The 23,231-nt window shown below is 33.5% G+C and overlaps 1 protein-coding gene and 1 long non-coding RNA gene across 9 annotated transcripts; one reads left to right on the top strand and one right to left on the bottom strand.

Annotated features, from left to right (window-relative positions):
* Positions 1–292: 292 nt before the first annotated feature.
* On the bottom strand, positions 293–13,954 carry LOC143063994 (uncharacterized). 2 transcript variants are annotated; one of them, XR_012975157.1, is made up of 4 exons: positions 13,725–13,954; positions 11,505–11,551; positions 8,614–8,697; positions 293–4,326 (listed from the first exon to the last, which is right to left on the bottom strand). It is a non-coding gene; the product is annotated as an uncharacterized LOC143063994 (long non-coding RNA). The 2 variants fall into 2 exon arrangements; XR_012975158.1 differs by lacking the exon at positions 13,725–13,954 and adding an exon at positions 13,575–13,627.
* On the top strand, positions 13,598–22,918 carry LOC143063993 (uncharacterized). Of its 7 annotated transcripts, XM_076236470.1 has the most exons (4): positions 13,598–13,687; positions 14,437–14,487; positions 20,589–20,682; positions 22,213–22,918. In XM_076236470.1, the coding sequence occupies exon 4, from the start codon at positions 22,257–22,259 to the stop codon at positions 22,881–22,883; it is 627 nt and encodes a 208-aa protein (XP_076092585.1). In that variant the 5' UTR covers positions 13,598–13,687; positions 14,437–14,487; positions 20,589–20,682; positions 22,213–22,256; the 3' UTR covers positions 22,884–22,918. The 7 variants fall into 7 exon arrangements, with proteins under 7 accessions (XP_076092585.1, XP_076092587.1, XP_076092591.1 ...); XM_076236472.1 differs by lacking the exon at positions 20,589–20,682; XM_076236475.1 differs by lacking the exons at positions 13,598–13,687; positions 14,437–14,487 and adding an exon at positions 18,740–19,100.
* The last annotated feature ends 313 nt before the right edge of the window (positions 22,919–23,231 follow it).

Genomic DNA, 23,231 nt, shown 5'->3' with positions numbered 1-23,231 from the left:
ATTGGACATGCAACTGACAGAAACTTCGTAACACGAGGCATCTATATACAAAGTATGAAGCATCTTCCATCTTCTATTATATAAAGCTTTAAAGAAGTAAGCTTACACGGCTGTAGAAGCTGCCGTCGCCGAATTACTCCCTATGTCAGGCTTTCTGCGGCAAAAGCTGCAGGCTCTACAACAATCTCCTTCATTGATTTCTGGTGATTAGTTATCTCATTGGTTATCTCATTGGCAATCATTAAACAGCACCTCACTTTTTTTTTTTACCCAACAATATTTGAAAGAGCAATCCAATAACAATAGTATTTTAATAAATGAAAATATACTAACTTCATTCATTAAAATAACTAATCAGTTTATAACTAGAGTTTTCCTACTTGGTAGATGGAATGAATACATTAGACACTTTAACATAACTATGTTCTTTTTCATCAGTTTTGTCAATTTCTGTTAAGTCAGATATTGTATCCTTACTAACAACTTCACTATCTTCAGTTCCAACAACAACTTCATAAGTGTTTGATACTTCAGATGATACTTGGTAAAGAGTCCCAGATTTAGGGTCAAGGTATTGAAAAGGAGTTTCACTATTGTTCATGTCACTATACACTTCTAATGGAAGTTCTATTTTTGTTTCTACTGTGCTTTGGTCTACAGTCATATACATTTCATGTTCATTATTTGAGTTTTCCTGTACAGACTGATTGATTGAACCAACAACAATTTCTCCAGGTTCTTTATCTACATCATTCGTAATCACTTCATCATCAACAGTCCTGATGATAGTCAAACATGGAGAATTACTTTGTGTTTGCATAGCAGATTGACTTACATTCAATTCAGAATCACTTTGTTTCACATTTTCACTTTGTGTGCTCTGTTGAATAATTCTGCCTAAATCTTTAATCTGATTGGTTGATGTTTCTGATTTAATGTCAGTTTCAAAAGTATTTATCATTTCATGCTTGTATGATTGTATTGGTGTAAATTCCACTATTTCTTCTTCTATATGCTCACCAAAATTCTCATTTTCAGTCTCAGTATATAAAATAAGTTTATTAATCATGACCAATTGTTTTTCATTATGAGGGTGTTTATTTTTGAAGTGCCTGTTCAACTGTTTCTTTTTTTCATACGCATTAGGACATTCATTACATTTAAAAGGTAGATTTTTGTTGTGAGTTTCCAAATGTTTCTTTAACTCATACTGAAAAGCAAATTTCTTATCACATTCTGTACAAACATGTGGTTTGTCTTTAACGTGAGAGGACTGAATGTGTCTGGTCAACTCATATTTTTCGTTAAATGTTTTTGGGCAACAGTTGCATTGGAAGACTTGCCCGGAATGTAATCTTGCCTTATGTCTTTTGAGATAATCATTTCTGGAGAAGGCCTCTGTACATTCATCACATTTATATGGTTTCTCGTTGGTATGGATATGCCTGTGTAAATTCAAACTATAATTATTACGGAATCTTTTTCCACATTCATCACACTTGATGGGTTTAATTTCTTCCTCCTCATGATTTTTTCTGTGGGTTGATAATTGCTGCAATGTTGCAAATTTCTCTCCACATAAATTACATCTGTGTGGCTTATCTCCTTTGTGTATTTCTAAATGTTTCAGTAAATAGTGTTCCTGTTCAAAATTCATGAAACAAAAACCACAAGTAAAGGGATATCTAGCATGAACCAAGGAATGGGATTCTTTTTCAGTTTCAGGTAACAGTTTTTTACATCTGTCACACTGAAATGAAGCCACTTTTTTCATCTCAAACTTATCATTCTGATGAAATTGTCGTAATTTTTCCGTATTATATTTAGTGGATGGTGTCCAATCTAGGTTATGTGTTCTATAGTGTTCTCTTAAGGATTCTTCTGTTAAATTGCATTGATTGCATACAGCACATACATTTTCTGTTTGAGAAGATATCTGACTATCCAAGTGGGTATCTGGTTTCACTTCCATTAACTCAGTTTCAACTTCTATTCTTTCTATGTCCAGATGCAGATCTTTTTCACCATCGTTTTTCTTTTCTTTTTCTTGTTCCATGATCTTGTCCTTATGTTTTGTCATGATATGTGTACGCAAACTGGATATCCAACTGAATTCAACTTTACAAACTCTACATTTGTAAGGTTTTTTATCACTGTGGACAACCTTGTGACGTTTAAGTAAGTATTCATGAAGGAATGGTTTATTGCAAATCTTACAATAAAAGACGTCTTCACCTCGATGTTCTTTGAGATGAATCAAGAGTTGTGATTTGCTACTAAAGCTCCTACTACATTGACCACAGAGGAACTGACTCATTGCAGACTTTACAGGCATGCCTAAACAGTTGTGGTTCTTTAATAGTGAGTCTTTTATGAATGTTTTCAAGCATTTCTCACACCGTTTTCTTTTTGATTTATCGTGTGATAAAAGATGACAGTTATAATTTTCTTTTAAATGAAAGCCCTTCTTACAAATATGACACTCAAATTCTTTCTTTACCGCATGTTTTTTTACGTGTTTTCTGTAATAGTAAATGACAGCAAATGATCTGTTACAGTGTTCACATTTATAGGGCTTATTATCACTATGAATTCTCATATGTATATCCAATTTACTTTTACGGAAAAACTTCTTCTTACAGATAGAACATTCAAACTCTTTCTTTCCAGTGTGAGTCAAGATATGATTTTTCAATACAGATTTTTCACGAAATGCTTTCTTACAAATATTACATACAAAAGGCTTAGTATTTGTGTGAATTCTCATATGGGATCTTAGTTTAGTTCCAACATAGAACTTCTGACTACATATGTGACAGGAAAATCTTCTATCGTTGCTATGGATGCGTTTATGAGCTGATAAGTTACAACTCTTCTTAAATGATGCTGTGCATACGTCACATTTGTATTTTCTCTCTTTGTCGGTCATGTTTTTATCATCGCTGACTTTTGTTCGCAATATCTTGTTTGCAGCTTTCAGCATTTCATGATACTCATCTGCTTTCAGTTTATTTTTGTCCACACTACTATATATTAAATTTTTCTTCAATAAATGATTCTCATCTGGAACCTCTTCTAAAAACCCTATATCAGCATCACTTTCCGCTTTCATATTGTTAGAATTTGTCTTGGAAGCAATGTCTGAAATGTTGTCTGCTTTTATGCTTGAATGAACAAAATACTTTATATTTCCAGTTGTATCATGTTCAGTTGATGGAGCAGAAATCTCGATTGTGTTAGGTAAATTTGAATCTTCTGATGATTGCTCTACAAGAATAAATTTTAGCGGTGCACCATTAACTTTTATTTCCCCTTCTTCATTTGACAGTAAGTGATCTAGTGTATTTATACCTTTACCATGATTCCTAAGGGTCTCAATAAGTTTTTCAAGATTTAATGATGGTTGTTGTTGCTTTGGGTATGTTTCTGTATTCTGATTATTTTGCACATTAGTATGAATGTTTTTCATAACATGAGAGTTGTTTTCTTGTTTCATATGCTGTTGGGATATTCCAACTCCTGTAATGGTTTCATGTTGAAAGGGAACTGTTTGGTAAAGTTTATTTTCCTCTTCAATGCATTGTTCTCCTAGTGTAACAGTGTTTTCTTCAAATGGTATTACAACTTGATTAATGTGTTCTTCACTAAACTGTTTGTTTTGGATAGGTGTGGTTTGAAATGAATTGTTTTGTTCCAAAATGGATTCTGATGAAATAATATTTTGAACATTAAATGCCTGAGTATTTTGATTGTCCAAATATTGAGTAGGTATTTGAGTAGTTTGATAATTTAATGCAACCATTGGTTCAGCAATAAACATTCCTTCTTCTTGTATCTTTATATCATTGGCATGTAAATTATTGAATAGTGAAATATTTTGTTTTTGTAAGTGTTTGCTAGCTGTTTTAGCTTTCTTTGTTATCACTTTCTTATGTTTCCCGGCAGAATGAATGACCTTTTTGGAGTAATTTTTAGATAAAATTTCCCAGCTTGCTTCTTCTGCTGGTTGCTCCGCAAATTTACTCGGGGTAATGACCTTAGTCCAACGCAATAAGTTCTTTGAATTTATAGTGAAGTCATTTTTCTTCAAGCTTTCCATTTTTGTTAACTGTTCCTTGTTAAGGTTAGAGATAACTTGTACTGACGGGTATTTATCACTGTCATCATTGTCTTGTGGCAGTTTAAGCAGACCATACAACCCATCATCGTCATTATCATCATCTTCTTCTTCATCATAATGTGCATCTACTAATTCTGTTTGACATTCAATCTCCCTTTGTTCTGTGTATGTAGGTTTAAAACAATTTTCTTCACTCATTTCTTTATCTGTTAAAAAGATATATAAATATATACATTGTATGTTGAAAGTAATTAATGGTTTCAACTCCCTCAGGCAAAGTTGTCCTTAGATGAATTGAGCTATTTGTTTTAGGTACTTTTGTCATATAGCTCTTCAACTGTATCAGTACTTGTACATTCCTTAGATTTCAAATGTTTGGCTTTGAGCGTTCCTCAATGATTAAGGTAAATCCAGAAAAGTGCTTCAGACACATGAAATTATTAAACGTGTTGTTTTCAATTTTTTAATTATCAACTCAAACCATTATTACATTATATTATATGTACATGTGAAAATCATACTTTGGTCAGAAGACACATGAGAGGGGCCTGATATTTTTGTTCTTTGTGATCGGCACATTTTTGCTATTGTGATCCGTTTTTCTACAGATTTTTTTTTGTGTATATTTTGATGTTCCGTGATCATGGAAATTAATTTTCCGTGAATCGTGATTGACCAAAAAATCAACTCGTGAATCGTGATGAGACCACCCCAATCAGGCCGCTCACATGAGACAACTAGAGGCTCTAAAGAGCCTGTGTCGCTCACCTTGGTCTATGTGCATATTAAACAAAGGACACAAATGGATTCATGACAAAATTGTATTTTGGTGATGGTGATGTGTTTGAAGTTCTTACTTTACTGAACGATTTTGCTTCTTACAATTATATCTATAATGAACTTTGCCCATTAGTAACAGAGAACTATATTTGGTAAAAATTTACATATATTTACCAAATTAATGAAAATTGTTAAAAATTGACTATAAAGGGCAATAACTCCTTAAGGGGTCAATTGACCATTTAGGTCATGTTGACTTATTTGTAGATCTTACTTTGCTGAACATTATTGCTGTTTACAGTTTATCGCTATCTATAATAGTATTCAAGATAACCAAAAACGGCAAAATTTCTTTAAAAATTACCAATTGGAGGGCAGCAACCCAACAACCAGTTGTCCAATTCATCTGAAAAATTCAGGGCAGATAGATATTGACTTGATTAACAATTTAACTTCTTGTCAGATTTGCTCTAGATGCTTTGAATTCATAGTTATAAGCCAAAAACTGCATTTTACCCCTATGTTCTATTTTTAGCCGTGGCGGCCATCTTGGTTGAATGGCCAGGTCATCGGACACATTTTTCAAACTAGATACCCCAAAGATGATTGTGGCCTAGTAGTTTCAGTGGAGATTTTGTAAAAGATTACTTAGATTTATGAAAAATGGTTAAAGATTGACTATAAAGGGCAATAACTCCTAAAGGGGTCAACTGACCATTTTGGTCATGTTGACTTATTTGTAGATCTTACTTTGCTGAACATTATTGCTGTTTACAATTTATCTCTATCTATAATAATATTCAAGATAATAACCAAAAACAGCAAAATTTCCTCAAAATTACCAATTCAGGGGCAGCAACCCAACAACCGATTGACCGATTCATCTGAAAATTTCAGGGCAGATAGATCTTGACCTGATAAACATTTTTATCCCAAAATGCTTTGGTTTTTGAGTTATAAGCCAAAAACTGCATTTTACCCCTATGTTCTATTTTTAGCGGTGGCGGCCATCTTGGTTGGTTGACCAGGTCACGCCACACATTTTTTAAACTATATACCCCAAAGATGATTGTGGCCAAGTTTGGATTAATTTGGCCCAGTAGTTTCAGAGGAGAAGATTTTTGTAAAAGATTAATTTAATTTATGAAAAATGGTTAAAATTGACTATAAAGGGCAATAACTCCTAAACGGGTCAACTGACCATTTTGGTCATGTTGACTTATTTGTAGATCTTACTTTGCTGAACATTATTGCTGTTTACAGTTTATCTCTATCTATAATAATATTCAAGATAATAACCAAAAACAGCAAAATTTCCTCAAAATTACCAATTCAGGGGCAGCAACCCAACAACCGATTGACTGATTCATCTGAAAATTTCAGGGCAGATAGATCTTGACCTGATAAACATTTTTACCACCTGTCAGATTTGCTCTAAATGCTTTGGTTTTTGAGTTATAAGCCAAAAACTGCATTTTACCCCTTTGTTCTATTTTTAGCCGTGGCGGCCATCTTGGTTGGTTGACCAGGTCACGCCACACATTTTTTAAACTAGATACCCCAAAGATGATTGTGGCCAAGTTTGGATTAATTTGGCCCAGTAGTTTCAGAGGAGAAGATTTTTGTAAAAGATTACTTTAATTAACGAAAAATGGTTAAAAATTGACTATAAAGGGCAATAACTCCTAAACGGGTCAACTGACCATTTTGGTCATGTCGACTTATTTGTAGATCTTACTTTGCTGAACATTATTGCTGTTTACAGTTTATCGCTATCTATAATAATATTCAAGATAATAACCAAAAACAGCAAAATTTCCTCAAAATTACCAATTCAGGGGCAGCAACCCAACAACCGATTGACTGATTCATCTGAAAATTTCAGGGCAGATAGATCTTGACCTGATAAACATTTTTACCCCATGTCAGATTTGCTCTAAATGCTTTGGTTTTTGAGTTATAAGCCAAAAACTGCATTTTACCCCTTTGTTCTATTTTTAGCCGTGGCGGCCATCTTGGTTGGTTGACCAGGTCACGCCACACATTTTTTAAACTAGATACCCCAAAGATGATTTTGGCCAAGTTTGGATTAATTTGGCCCAGTAGTTTCAGAGGAGAAGATTTTTGTAAAAGATTACTTTAATTAACGAAAAATGGTTAAAAATTGACTATAAAGGGCAATAACTCCTAAACGGGTCAACTGACCATTTTGGTCATGTCGACTTATTTGTAGATCTTACTTTGCTGAACATTATTGCTGTTTACAGTTTATCGCTATCTATAATAATATTCAAGATAATAACCAAAAACAGCAAAATTTCCTCAAAATTACCAATTCAGGGGCAGCAACCCAACAACCGATTGACCGATTCATCTGAAAATTTCAGGGCAGATAGATCTTGACCTGATAAACATTTTTACCCCATGTCAGATTTGCTCTAAATGCTTTGGTTTTTGAGTTATAAGCCAAAAACTGCATTTTACCCCTATGTTCTATTTTTAGCCGTGGCGGCCATCTTGGTTGGTTGACCGGGTCACGCCACACATTTTTTAAACTAGATACCCCAATGATGATTGTGGCCAAGTTTGGTTTGATTTGGCCCAGTATTTTCAGAGGAGAAGATTTTTGTAAAAGTTAACGACGACGGACGCAGGACGACGACGGACGACGACGGACGCAGGACGCCGGACGCCGGACGCAAAGTGATGGGAAAAGCTCACTTGGCCCTTCGGGCCAGGTGAGCTAAAAATGTTTGTACTTCAACAATACTTTCTGATCATGATGGCAATATGTCACTTTGTGTGCAATATAAGACTTTCATGGGCTGATTAAATAATTAAGTGAACGTCTTATCTTTGACTGGTAAAGTAATTGATATGTCTCATTTACATGTAGTAAAATTCTTGTTGGTTTGGAATTCATCCAACTGTATTGAATCAGAATGCTAAATGTTTTTTTGGGGTAAAGATCTTAAATGTAAAATTTTCATGCATCAATTTTGTGGTTTACCCAATAATATTTTTTGTAGTTTATAGTAAAAGTAGTGGACAGATTTGATAATATGCCAAAGATCTTACATGCCACAAAAAATAATTCATTCACAGCTGATTGAATGAATCTAATCTAAAGCAGATTTTCATTCGGTATGCCTGGTATACATTAATTAATGAAATTTGAAGAGTCAGCAAAAACTAACTGTAATGCATGTCTAACATGTCTAAGTTCTGGTTCAATTCTTAAATCATATCCCAGTCAGAACATGTAGTAGTATTTATTGAAAACTTCAGAGGACATTTAATCAAAACCTATAAAACTTGCAACTTCCCTGCCTCAATCTAAAAAAGAAAAACTCATTGTTTCCAAATGTTACTGGTATTTCTCCCAATTTAACAGCAGTCTTAAGCTTCAATGCAATGAATTAGGTGCAATAAGTGTTAAGGATATGGCAAATTGTAACATAACCATTTCTAGTGTATATATATCAACTCATTTAACATGTTTAACTGTATGTAAAAAAAATTGTACAGTATCATTGCGATGTTTGCATTTTCAAATATATGCCAATTGGAAGCTTGCACAAACATGACAAATTTCTATGTCATTTGGTCACTGGTGGAGAGTTGTCCTATTGGTAATCATACCACATCTTCTGATTTTCAAAAATACCTACCAAGAATTACAAAATATAAATTTTGATTTATAACTAAATTACCTTCTTTTCAATACTTGTTCCAAAGATAATATAAATTCAACATGGAAATGAATGGTACTGAGTCTTAATACAGTTGTCATCTGTCTGAATTAAAAATGCATAAATTCAAATTTGCTATTGCAAACATTATTAATACATTTATAACTTTTACCTCTACATACACCTGTACAGTTTTTAAAAGTCACTTAAACTTAAGGTTATGTTTCTTAATTACCATATTGAAAATTGACAAACTATTTGAGAATGTTTTGAATGTTGGACATTACTCTATTGTAGGACTTATCAGCTGCATATACATTTATGTAGACATTTTTGTCTGAATTTGGATTGTAATTAAATATTTGCCACAATATTTGCCACAATATAGGTTTGGACACAGAATAACTGTAGACAAAGAACATAGAATTGGTTATAAGCATATAAGGTTTGAAATTATTATATTGTTGCAAATTGACCCCCCCCCCCCCAATTTTTTTTTCAATTTTTACCTCCAATTTCTTTTTTTTTCAATTTTACCCCCCTAGTCCAGTCAAACTACTAGATTTAACCTCAAACTAATTTCAAAATCAGCATTTTAAAATACCTATGGAAATTGATTGGAAGGGGAGTTAACTCAGCAAAAATGAGTCTTTTTTTGGTCAGTTTTTGGTTGATTTTCTTAAAATTTATGTAAACTTAAAGTATGATATTTGATGGGGTTACAAGTTCGTATTTGACTAAATTATATAATCTTCTGCTCATAAAATGAACAAAACCGAAGTGTTATGGGTATTATTATTTTTTGTGTGCATTTTTCATTAAAGAAATTGCAAATTTGTGGCTTTGTGACTATTTTGAAAAAATAATACGAAAATTTGGTATTGTTTATAACTGTATATTATATTTTTTCAGCATCTTACTTGTTTAAAGAGACTTTTTAAAAACCACAAAAAGAAGAACACATGCTTAATTATTTTTATTAAATTTGAGATTCTTTACCTTGACATATTGAAAAATTCAATAAATGGTGAACTAATGAATTACGAAATCTAGATGGTAGCTTGATAGAAGATATGAAAACACTGTTAGGGTTGTTTGTTATAGTATACTCTAAAGATGGCTTGAATATCAAGAATCAATACATTATGATGAAATGAAGCGGTAAAGTTATAATTTTGTAATTTTATTGATATTTCTGCCTTTTTTGCAGAGTTATCTCCCTTTTCAATGCAAATCTCCATAGGATTTTAAATGGTGATGTTTTTAGTCTTCCTCAAGTATGATTTTATGGGACTTTTTTCTGTTTGTATTTGGGGTATAATGCTAAAGATTAAAAATCTTCTGTTGCAATTACTTTAAGATTAGGGTCAAATTTATGCTAGATTGACTGGACTACCCCTTCTTTTTTGCTTTTGAGCAATACACTATGCTGTTGCAAATTGACACCCCAGACTGTCCTCCCCCATTTTTTTGCGCAAAATTGTCCCCCTCTCACAATTTCTTCTTTTATCCCCCCTTTTTTTCTACCAAATTCTTTCCCTCAATATTTGGTCATAATCTCAATCCAAATTTCCAATGGAGTTTGCAACCATAATTACCAATTTAAATACATAATAAGTCTTAAAATAGAAAATGACATTCATAATCATGGCTAAAATTAATATACCTTAATAGGCATTTTCAAAACAGCAAGTTCTAAAATTAAATTGACAGCTAATCACCTCAAGACAATACAACATTTCTTTATACATGTACATAATTTAAAAGCAGTGTAAGGGAGGTAATTCAAACACAACATTGTACATTTAAAGTAATTGCCCATTAACAACAGGGAAACCCCTGTTTTTCTCCTTTTTTTTGCCCGTATAACCTAAACAGCTTGAGCCCTAACCACCAAAGCCAATCCTAAACATCCCTTTGTGGTATGGAAACTTGTGGTATAATTTTAGAGAGATCCATACAACATTCCACAAGTTATTGTCTGGAAACTAGAAAAATGCTTATTTGGGCCACTTTTTGGCTCCTTATTCCTTAACTGTTGGGACCATAACCCCTTAAATCAATCCCAACCTTTCTTTTGTGGTTATAAACCTTGTATTTAAATTTCATAGTAATCCATTCACTTAAAACTTAAGTTATTGTCCAGAAACCAAATGTGTCTTTGGACGACGACGCAGACGACAATTACATCATAGCATTATACGAACCCAAAAAAAAATTTGCAGTCAAATAGAAATGAAAAAAAAATTGGTTAAAGATTAGAATAAGTCTAGCTAAACATGCTAAAGGGAGATAACTTATATAGGCTACTTCATTGAACAATAAAATTCCCTGTCCAGATACATGTATGAAGATAAAATCAGTTCTCCCTTTATTAACCACCCATCATTGTAGACTGATACAACCAATACTTATACCAAATATCCGAGGTTATATAAACACTCTGAATATATACCCCATAAAAGGCTATAATAAATACCAAAGACTGTAAAGTGGATAGTGGTATGACAACACTGATGCTCTATATTTAATATGAAATAAACATTATTCAATCACATATAATATATAATTCAAACATCAGTATCAAACAAAAATCTCTTCAAATATAAAGCTGAATAAATTTTAACCAGAAGTAAAATTTACCAAGAAAATTTGATTGTTCAAATTGGCGGTGTCATGCTAAATGATTACATAGGCAATAAAATACCGCAAAAAAAATTTTGAAGTGAAAAAACCTAGCACCCTCTATGCTACATATGATGAAAACACCCAGGAGAAACTAATTTCATTCTTATGCACTGCCCGTTTTAAAAGGAATGAAATTACAAAAATATACATGTAAATATTGTGTATATACATGTACACAATAGTCAGTGACAGTAAATTATTCCTCATAAATAAATAAAACATACCTCTCAAAGAAACCATCACGTTAAAAGTCGTTTATGTTTTTCAGGATCTGTAATAATAAACAATTGTATTATTAAATACAACAGCGGAGTTGTTGGTATGATAAAACAATATGAAATGTTTCCTGTTTATATATATTATGCTTTCATTGCTAATATCTATAAGGTATTGATTACTTATTGTAGAAAGCTATAAATTATGGTGACCTAAAGATTTTCACATATATTTCATATTTGGTCCTGTGGGATATTTGTCTTTTTATTTTCATATTGTTAAAGTAATTATTTCATTGTATGTACATGTATGTATTTGTATGGGGGTCTTGTATGTTATCAAATTTAAGTGGGGTGCTCATTTTCGTCATTGTTTTCCATGTTTTCTGCAGTTAATATGTTCAGGTCTTTATGTTTTCTGAAGTATACTGATATTTCTATATGAAGATAACATCAAAAGCAAAATATTCTTAGCTTTAAAAACGTGTTTCTTTGAAAAAAAATATCTGAAAAGTTAGATTAAAGGCTATTTGAAATTTCCTGATGTTTCGTCAAATGGGGACACATATTTGCTGTTTTTACACATCTATTTTAACAGCTTTAAACAATATTTATCAAATCAATTTCATTATAGATAAATAGCAGACATTTCAAAGGTGTAAAGAACTGAAATTTAGGGCAACAAGAGTTACAAAGAAATACTTCTTTGAAATTGTGTATTTTATTCAGGAAATTGGCTGAAAAACGTTGTTCATTTTTCGGTCGTTTGCATTAAGTGCTGAAATTTTTTCAAAGTTTAATAAATAATAATCATATTTTTTTTAGAAATTTGAATTACCGGCATATTTATTCCATTTCAGCCATCCTTTAAAGTTTTTACACCTCAAAATCATAAAACGGCGAAATTGTGTCCCCGGCGAATATGGGCGCCACATTCTATACAATGTAACACTAGACTCGAGTGTTTCGAGTCCTTATAAACAAATGTATATATCATACATGTCCTAATCCTTTGCCGGTTCATCAAGTTCATAGACATTTGATTATTACATTTTTTATCAATTTTTTTGTTTTATTATAGATATATTGTGGATCGGCAAATCTATACATTGTTTAAAGTAAGAAAAAAATTGTAAAAAAACATCAAATGCAAACAATATGAGCCAGGGACTTTCTATACTATAGAAAGTCCCTACAGGTATGAACCAATAAAGACTTAAAATTGTAATTTGACATGACAATATATTTAAGAATTGAATGCTTCTTTTTGTAACTTTATTGGGGTGTAAAAGCGTTGACCGAAGTACATTTTGTATGAAGCGCAGAAGCGCTTCATTCTAAAAATGTGCGCACGGTCAACGCTTTTACAACCCTCTATGAAGTTACAAAAAGAAGCATTCAATACTTATAACTACATTTTTTAGCTAGTATCATGAAAACACGACTTACATCAAGTTTTTATTTAATTTACCTGTGCACTTTATTATGGGACCTCGTGTCATCATGAATGATAAGTTTTATTGTGTAATGCCAGGGGCGGATGCAGGAATTTTCGAAAGGGGGGGTGCTTACCCAGGGCAAAGGGGGGGTGCAGGGGGGTGCAAAACATATGTCCCGATACAAATGCATTGATCGGCAAAAATAAAGGGGGGGTGCGCACCCCCGGAACCCCCCCCCCCCCCCCTGGATCCGCCACTGAATGCAACTGCTTAAGGATTAACATGTGATGTGCAGTTAGACAATCAGAATAACGTATTATAATGAAACATACGTCTAATGTAATATTATGTGTATATAAATGTAGCATTTCTACATGTAGTCTGATTAGCTGTTCAGCAGAGTTTAAATAATAAATAAGCAAATTCCAGTCATGCCACAGCCAGTCTCACTGTGGCCAGTCTTCACCAGAATATTATCATAGCTAGTCCAAATAAACCCTTATAATTTAGCATGTTTCGTATTAGAAGTCGAATATGAGAATTTCAGTCAAAAGGGTGAACATGAATTTGACAGCCAATGCCCCTTTAAATTTATATAATTATAAAGTAAAACGCATTGTTAAATAATTTAGTTACGAACACAATGCCCACAATCATACGACCAAACACGTCAGCCATGTTGGTTAAAATTATCTCCCTTTGCTTTCTAACTACTGATTCGTGTCATTATAAAGCAATCAGCGAAGTGCCCACGTAAGTATATTGTTTAAGGGGTAGATAGGATACTTACTACAGTAAAAAAAGAATCGTCTACAGGTAACAGTGTGTTGGACAAATCTAAGGGAAGATTGACAGCATTTGCAAAGTAAAACTAAACACTTTTCGGTTTCACCCTGAACAACATCCGGATAAATTTGGCCAAGTAGTTCGGAAACCTGGCAACAGTATAAATATTATATGTTCCTTGGAAAACAGATATCAAAAGATCCCGACAAAGGCGGATCCAGGGGGGGGGGGGGCTGGCTGGCCCGGGTCTTCCCTTTTGTGGGAAAAATTTGGTTGATTATATAGGGAATCACTGAAGCATGACTGGAGAGAGCCCCGGCCCTTAGGTCAGTTACTCAGCGCGCCCCCCTCCCCTTTACAAAAAGTTCTGGATCCGCCACTGCCCGCACCCGTCCACAAAATGTAACATAGAAAACGTAGGTTAGCTAGAAGTAGTAATATGACTCAGTTGAGCAATACGTAAACTGTTTAGAGCTCGAAGCTGTCTTATTTATAGCCTGACCATGTAGAATGTCTAAATATAAGAAATAGTGAACTTATATAATACATCATTTTGTAACTTTTCATAATTTAGCATGATATGTTATCATGGAACCTTTCATTCTACCATGTCAATTATTATAGTTGTATGTAATTCCATAGGTCTTAACCATTTATTGTTAATGAGTTTCACTGATGAGTTTGTGCCAATAAAAATATTTGTATTTGTATTGTAGACGTACATGTAAGCAGATACATTGCACTTGACTGTATTGTATGCCTCTGACGTAAGTAAACAGGAAACATAAGCTCTATCACTGTAAATAGCTGGAGAAAAATATATCAGAAATATATTATACGGCGGCGGCCAATAAACATGATAAAGTTTCAATTACTTATGATATGAAGAGCTTTCAAAGTTTGTCATTTTTTCACAACCGAAAGTCGATCGCCGCCGTGAGTAAACATTACAGAGGGGGAGGACAGGGGTAAGGGAGACAGGGAGAAAGGGGGTAGGAGAAAGGAGAAAGGGGGTGGGAGAAAGGAGAAAGAGGGTAGGAGAAAGGAGAGGAAGGCTGGGAGAAAGGAGAAAAAGTTGGAGAAAGGAGAAAAAATAAAATATCTCTCCTTTTAAATTTTTTTCTAATATTTCAAGAAAAAATATCTCAAAAGGAGATGTTTTATTCTAATGGGAGAAAGGAGAACGGGGGTAGGAGAAAGGAGAAGAGGGGTGGGAGAAGGGAGAAGGGTACCCCCCTGTCCTCCCCCTCATTACATGTAAGGAATCTTAGCCTCAAATACACAGGCACTTGTCTCAGAATATATGTTTTCTATATTCCTTAATTTGAGATACATAGCCAGAAATTAGTAGTGCTTTTCCTAATTAATATTCATAATATGTAAATGAAAATTGTACCACGTGATTATAGTTTGAACTGGACTGGCTTGATATCATTAAAATCTTTAAAACACGGATATTATAAGTTGCCCGTCACAGAGTCCTTGTTTATAATCACTCTGATATATCCGGAAAGTTGTCAGGCGGTCAAAATCAAAACAATGAACGAGAATTTAGTGAATTTTCGTGTTTTCAGGTATTTATTCTTCTTGAAGTATTGGCATTTTAACTTTTCGTGGGAACCTAGAGTTCAACGACTACACATACAAGGTTTGGACTTGTTTATTCTTTGGACATTCCAGTGGCGGATCCAGAAATTTTCATAAGTGGGGGTCCACTAACTGACCTAAGAGGGGGCCCGCTTCAGTCACGCTTCAGTGATTCCCTATATAAGCAACCAAATTTTTTCCCAAAAAGGGGGGGGGCCCGGGCCCCCTGGCCCCCCCTCTAAATCCGCCTCTGCATTCAAGTTTCAAGTTTCACCCCGGCAACTTGTTTTTCTAATGACCTTGTTAGTCAATTTTCAACACGGAGTTTGCAAATTTGACGTTTCAGCCATTTTAGCCTGTATTTTATACTGCAATGATAAAAGCCACTCGCTTCGATTTTTAGAATAGCTCAGGAACCTTGATTTTTACAAGGACAGTCATTATGTTTCGTTTAAATGGTGTATATACCTGTAAGATACCTGTAAGATCGTTGTGGGGCTCATATGGAAGGATCCTATCCTTTTTAGCCCACCCTATTTTGGTACACTTTCAAAACTGATACAATCATCAATCCTGCATGATTTGGTGCAATATTTCACACAATTAAAAAGTTATATAGAAAACTATTTGTGTCCTCATCAATTTCTTAACTGATACATGACTGACTCCCAATGACGGTCTATACTAATTTTAAAGGCTTCCACAGTTTTTGATGAAATAACTTCAACTGGTAGGTTATTCCAATCATTAATAATTCGTTGTGAGAAATGTCTTAATCGAAAAGAAGTGTTACATCTAGGTTTTGCTAATTTCCAATTATGCCCACGGGTATTTGTACTGATGACAGTAAAAAATCTTTCATATTGTTGTGTATATTTATTTTCTGCCCCGGCAACCTGTCTATCACTTAAATTAAAGTTGAAACAATCATTTTTTCCAAAATTCCCTATCATTTCAATATAATTTCCGTGACCGGTATCCGATTTCTATAGTATAATATTCAAATAAGCAAAGTGGCGTTGATTTCTGGATATATGAAGTGCCTGCATGTGCTCAAATATTCATCTTTCAATATGAGAAAAGAGTACATTTCTACAACTACGCAACATATTAAAAGCCGGTATATTTTTTTAAGATCTAAGTTTTATGAAATGCATGGGTAGGTAACAAAACCCCAGCGCGGCAGCGGCATCCCTAACGAATAAGTATTGAAGTCCCCCCCCCCCCCCAAACCGCCTGAGATTTAGGCATGCTCATGACACAGAAAGGCATCATGCAATCGGAGAAAATAAAAGTAATTACGAAGTCGTACCCAAGTTATTATTAAACACGGACAGCTTCATTTTTATATGTCTAATAACTTTTTTTTTATAAAAAGAGATCAAAAGAGAGTCCCCCCCCAAAAAAAAAAACAAAACGAATTTACCTCTATAATTAGAATTAATCTATACTTCGATCAGTTTCCTCAAATTTACCATCACTATGTATATTATTAACAACAGTGCTAAATAGTTCCAATAAAAGGTGTCCCACTCCGGCTCCAAAGCACCTAATTAATTATTCTGCCAAATTTTTGAGTGGAACGATCGATTTGCTATGATGATATGAAATTGTTATGCTTTTAACATGTTTAATGAACAATGTAAGGATAAATCCTAAAAAGCAAATATAAACTCAAATATCAGAAGATACAGAGACTTGTTCCAAAAGTCAACAATGAAAAACTATGGTATAGACCAAAACAACAACCTCCCTTTTTAATGTTCCGAGCTGTTTACCATTTGTCATGTTGTAAATATGTTTACGTTCCTATAGCATATATATATATGTTTGTTGCAATAAAGGATACAATGACATTCAATATTTCTAAAAAAAAAAATCTTTGTATTTTATTTTCGATCAAACTGCATATAGTTTTTAGACTAAGTTGATTTTAACTTTTTTAATGGACTTTAGAATTATATATATACTTGTACACCTTTTGCTTGTCAGGAGTAGGCTTCTCTCGTTTGTAACTCATCTAAAACCGTTAAATGGACTGAAAGTTTCAAGGATTCTTTATTCGTGTACAGACTTAATGCATTGTTCACCTCCTATTTATAGATTCTCTGTTGTTTCATAACATACTACACAATGAAATACACTATTTCGTTTATACAATCAATTTGTTAAAATGGTACATGAGCTACCCCGCTCGTCCTCTCAATCAATGTAAGTCTCTAAAATTCAATAATATTTCAGGGAATCTTTAGTAACTAGTTGCATTGTGCTTTTTAATTCGAAAGGTTGTATGAGACAGGACTAACATTTTATTATTTTGCTGTAAGCATGGTAAAGATGTACAAGTACCCGGCCACTTCCACTCTGTGTTTTGTTAGATGTATTTCTGTTTGTATCCATCTGATAAGTTAAGTCTTTTTCAACGACTCGTTGTTATGTTGTACTGTTGCACCACTGTCCGAGGTTAGGGGAAGGGTTGGAATCCTGCTAACATGTTTAACCCCGCCATACACGTTCTGTATGTATGTGCGTGTATGTTGCATATTTTCTTTTGGGTCAATTTTATTAACATTAATTAAGCCGTTAGTTTTATCGTTTGAATTGTCTCACATTTGTGATTTCGGGGCCTTTTACTAGTTGCATATAGCTGAATATGCGATACGAGCTTTGATCATTATTGAAGACCGTACGGTGACCTATAGCTGTTTATTTCTGTGTCATTTGATCTCTTGTGAAAGGTTGTTTCGTTTGCAATCATAGCAGATCTTCTTTTTTTTTATTTTTTTTTATATTAACGGCCGGATTTGTGTAAAAAATAATGAACGAGATACAAATATGATATACAGCAATAAACGACAGCCACCGAATAACCGACTCCTGACTATAGACATGACACAGAATGTGGCGGTGTTAAACTAGTTTGAAGGCGCTAACCACCCCCTAACATTGAAGCTTGAACAGAGGTGTACCAATACAAGATAAAGACAAACTATAAAAATCAGTTGAACAGGGCTTTACTCATCGGATCGATACAAAGCAGTAATAAATTTAACAAAAACACAGATCGGACGTGTGGTAGGTTTCTCTTAAACATCTCCAAAGTACAGATATGGGAGCATTTGCAGTTACTGGCAACTACTTCAAAGCCAATAACATATAATAAATATACAACAAGCATACCTTCTGAAACTTTTCGCTTTTTACACTTAATGATCTCATCCGCCTACATTTTCGAGTTCGGAAGTATGATATATGTAACATAGATTTGATGATCTTTCATTTGATATGCGACAACGCCATGTTCTAGAAAGTTTGATTTTTGCACTCAATACACGTACGAAATATGTAGTAGGATTCCACCTAGACACTAGTAGGAATGAAGTAGGAATCTACCTAGAATCAAAGATTCCACACAGAAAGTAGGCGGACATGGAAAATGAACAAAATTCTGACTGGATTTTTTTATATTCCTACTACCAAAATCCTATTACCTAGGTGGAATCTTAAAAGTCTGTATGGATTATTTTCTGTTTTGAAAATCTGATTTGATAATTTATTTTCTTACTACTTGTACAAGATTCCTACCAGAATGAATTTATAGATTCCCTACCAGATAATCTTTCTACCTGGAATTATCTTGCACTGGATTCCTGTTTGCTAAGAACACACATTTTGCAGTGTTACATGCAAGCAGGTTCCAGTTCAAAATTCAAAAGTTGGAGGGGAAAAGAATGAAAAGTTGTGTTGGAACACAATGCTGCAAGCTAGTGTCACACAACTACAATATAGAAATGTAAGAACATGTAGCTTATGAAGATTGAAGGTAACTCTTATACATTCAAAATAATTTTTTACCAGCTGCCTGCCAAAATATTCAGTTATCAATTAACTCAACAATAGTACATAATTTCACTCATTATTTGAATAACTTTAAATTTCAACTAGGCATATTTTGGCTTTTCTTCATGTTTATGTATTACACAATTTCTAGCTTGCATATATTGCAGTTTCCTTATACATTTCAAAAGTCCATTTTTAAAAAAATGAATTTATTCCATGAATTTCCTTTGTTCTTTGTTGTTGAGATTCAAACTTAAATCATTGACCCAGTTGTGTATTTGTGAATATACACTTCTTTTTGTATATTTTTAGATTCCTACCAGACAATATTTTTTCTGGGTGGAATTTAAAAAAAAATCCTACTAGGTTTTCTAGTAGGAATTTCATTTTCCTACCAAATTATTCCTGCTAATTTGCATATTCCTGGTAGGAATATACAATATTCCTGGTAGGAATATACAATATTCCTGGTAGGAATATACAGGAATATACAATATTCCTACTAAGAAATTTCTGCTCATTTAAATTTTTCGGCTATTTTCCGTGTGGATTCCTACTACTGTCTGACTGGAATATCACTCTTTTGTGGTAGGAATTCAGACCAATATTCCTACTATATTCCGTGTACATTCCACCTGGAATATTTCATACAGGTAACCCCATCCAACTCATTTTTGGAGGTCAGGAATTTGATATTTCAAATGTACACATCATGACCTTTCATTTGTTATACAACAACCTTATCTTAAAAGAAAATTTATTTTTTGCACATTTTTGGGGGACGTCAATTTGAAATTTGAAATGTACGCTTTATGTTCTATCATTTGATATGCGACAACCTTACCATTCGAGAAATTTGAATTTTTTTGCACTAAATGACCCCACCATTCCCCCTTGGATGAAAAAGGGGTTTAAAATTTTAATTTATAAGTAGAGTTTATTGAGAACTTCAATTTGATATATCAAATGACCCCATTCGACAAAGTGCTAAAAATGATGCAATATCAACTATATAAAAAGAGGTTAGGCAGCAACCATTTGATTTTCTGGGGGGGGGGGCTATGGTTTTTTTTTCTGGACAAATTTTTTTTTTCGCCTACGGCGAAAAACCATCTATTTTTTTCGCTACAAGTCGAAAACAATTTTTTTCTTTTTTAATTTTAGCATTACATATAGTGGCAGCTGAGGGTGAAACAAACAATTTTTTTTTCTCAGAATCAAAAACAAATTATTTTTTTCTCCAAAAACTGGAAACAAACTTTTTTTTCCAAAAAAAACCATAGCCCCCCCCCCCCCCCCAGAAAATCAAATGGTTGCTGCCTTATGAAACTTACAAAGTCAATGCAAAACATTGATTTTTGGGGTTTGTTTCATGGATTTTTTTGGGTATTTGGTCAAACATATAACAATGTTAACCTCTTCAATTTCTAAATCATTTTAGCTGGTAACCTGTTGTTGATTCAGAAAAACATGTATCCGCTCGCAAAACTTCAATCTGAATTTTCTCTAAAACGACAGCAGATATCTCAAATCTGGTAAGTGATAAATGATCTACAGTTAAAGGAAAACATTGTCGAAAAAAAATGGGACAATTCCAAAGTTCATCAAGGTCACTATGAATCATGAAATATATGATGCAATACCAAACTTGAGAACCGGAAGTCGTAGAGACATGGGACTACCACCATTCAACTCAGGACCACTTGACCTTTCAAATATCACAAGTTCAAGGTCATAGTATACTGTGAAGGTCAAGGTGAAATTTCATCATGACCTAACATTGACCTTAAATTAAAGGTCTTGAATTACTGATCATCTTTGCAGTTTATAGTAGGTTGATATCTGTTACCTTTAAAAAGATATACACACAAAACTATACTTTTAAGAATCATCCCGTTATAACTTTTGAACAGACGGTCGGACATTTTTGGGCTTATTGTATAAAATGTAGGGCTCGTTGAGAGGAACATTTTATACACTGTATGTAGGCAGCAAAGTCTTATCGTTTTCTTCATATGTAAGCTTGAAATTGCAGCGTAATTTGTTTTTGCACTCAGCGACCTTTGACCTTGGGTGCATATTGAAGGTCACATGAATTAAAGATTATTGGTGAAGGTTCCAAGTCGCCATGACTTCCCGTTCTAGAATTAGAATTTTTCAAAAATTGAGTGTAATCTTTCAAGAGAAATAACTCCCTATAAGGGTTAATAACAAAATTATTGTTTGTGTTCATTAACATTGCCATCTGTTCCTGTACATGTTGCCGTTTTCAAATCGATTCTATCTCTAATACTTTTTGAGAAAAATGCATAGGAAAGAAATTGTTTTAAGGGGATATAACTCTCATAGGTGACGATGAAATCCTATTCAGCCTCATATGGTAATACATCATGATGAGAGCTATCAATTTTCCAAATAAGGTCATGATATCTTTAAAAACAACGAAAAAAGGGGGGGCATGTTGAAAAAAATCAATAAAAGGGAGATAACTTCTAAAGCGGATGATGAAATCCTACAAAAGTTCATCTGGTAAAAGTTCATTAACATGCAGTTAAAGAATAAAAATAAAAATCAGTTGAAAAAAGATTAACTCATCAGATAGATTCAAATAGAAATACATCTAACAAAAAAAAAAAAAAAAACAGTGAACGTGGCCGGATAGTTGTACATCCCATTAACAAAAAGAGTTTAGGAACAGATCTGATCGAGTACTCGCAGTCACTGACAGCTAGTCCAAAGCCAATAGCAACCAATTAAAAAACCTTACATCTAAGACTAAATAATGTAATGCCTATATAAAAAGTGAAATCACAAAAATACTGAACTCCGAGGAAAATTCAAAACGGAAACTCCCTAATCAAATGGCAAAATCAAAAGCTCAAACACATCAAACGAATGGACAATATATGTCATACTCCTGACTTGGTACAGGTATTTTCTTAAGTAGCTGGTTTTATATCTAGCTTAATCTCTCACTTGTATGACAGTCGCAGCATACAATTCCACGTTCTTAAACATAGTTATATGTATATCTTTTTAATTTACACATATACCTTGAATTACAGGTTCCGAAAGTCCACAAAGGAGCAAATTGTTTTAAACGCATCGAATGGCAACCGCTCCTTCTTCAAGTATATATAAAATATCTATAGGGGATATTAAGGAGAGTACCGTCTCATCCTCCTCTGCAGTAGTGTTTGATTGGGACAATACTCTGAAGCAGTACAATCCAGAAAAACGCACCTTAAAGACTGGAGTCGACAGGAGTATACTCCTAAAGTGGAAGAATGACTTAAAATGCCAATTATTTATTATAAGTGCGATCAGACCATCAAAGATGAACATGGAAACAATTTTAATTGAAATAGAACGGCTTGGACTAACTGATGTGTTTATTGAAAAGTCTGACGACATTCAAATTGTGCCGAACAAATATGCAAGAAAAGGAAACGTTATCATTTGTGGATATGACAAAGCAGAAACATTTTTGGATATATTTTATGACAGAAAGGATTTTATAAATGTAGACAAAGGTGATATGTTAGATTCAGGACCACATGGAAAAGTTAATGTAGAAAATGACACCAATGACATTGAAACAGATGGTCCCGTGTTAGTAGATACAATGGCTTCAACAAGTACAGACACAAAAGTTATATTCTTTGACGACGAAGAGGTCAATGTAGATAACTTTTCACAATTGGTGAAGAACAGTGTTTGTTATCATGTTATTTAGATATATTTTATCAAATCATTAGAGGGCAGATTTTGTACCCTTTTCACGACTTTTTTTTAAATATTTTTTAACGTTTTACACTTCGATATATTTATATTAGTAATTACCCATTGATATATTTATTTAAGTTTACCTCAGTTACTTTGCTTTTTCACCAACTACATGTATTTAATCACGATTCATAAATGTCATCGCCATCGCCATCATTAGTTCACATTTATAAAACTATAGGTATATGATTGCAAGTTTGTTTGAACAGTAAACCGTTCAACAACTTTTCTTTTGATTAAACTGTAAAACTTTTGCCAACTGAATCATGCATGTATCACACGCACTTGTTTCTATCCA

This window comes from Mytilus galloprovincialis, chromosome 2 (genome assembly GCF_965363235.1).
Source record: "Mytilus galloprovincialis chromosome 2, xbMytGall1.hap1.1, whole genome shotgun sequence".
NCBI classification, from domain to species: Eukaryota; Metazoa; Mollusca; class Bivalvia; order Mytilida; family Mytilidae; genus Mytilus; species Mytilus galloprovincialis.
Note: the sequence above shows the minus strand (reverse complement) of the source record. Positions and strands in the feature narration are given on the sequence as shown.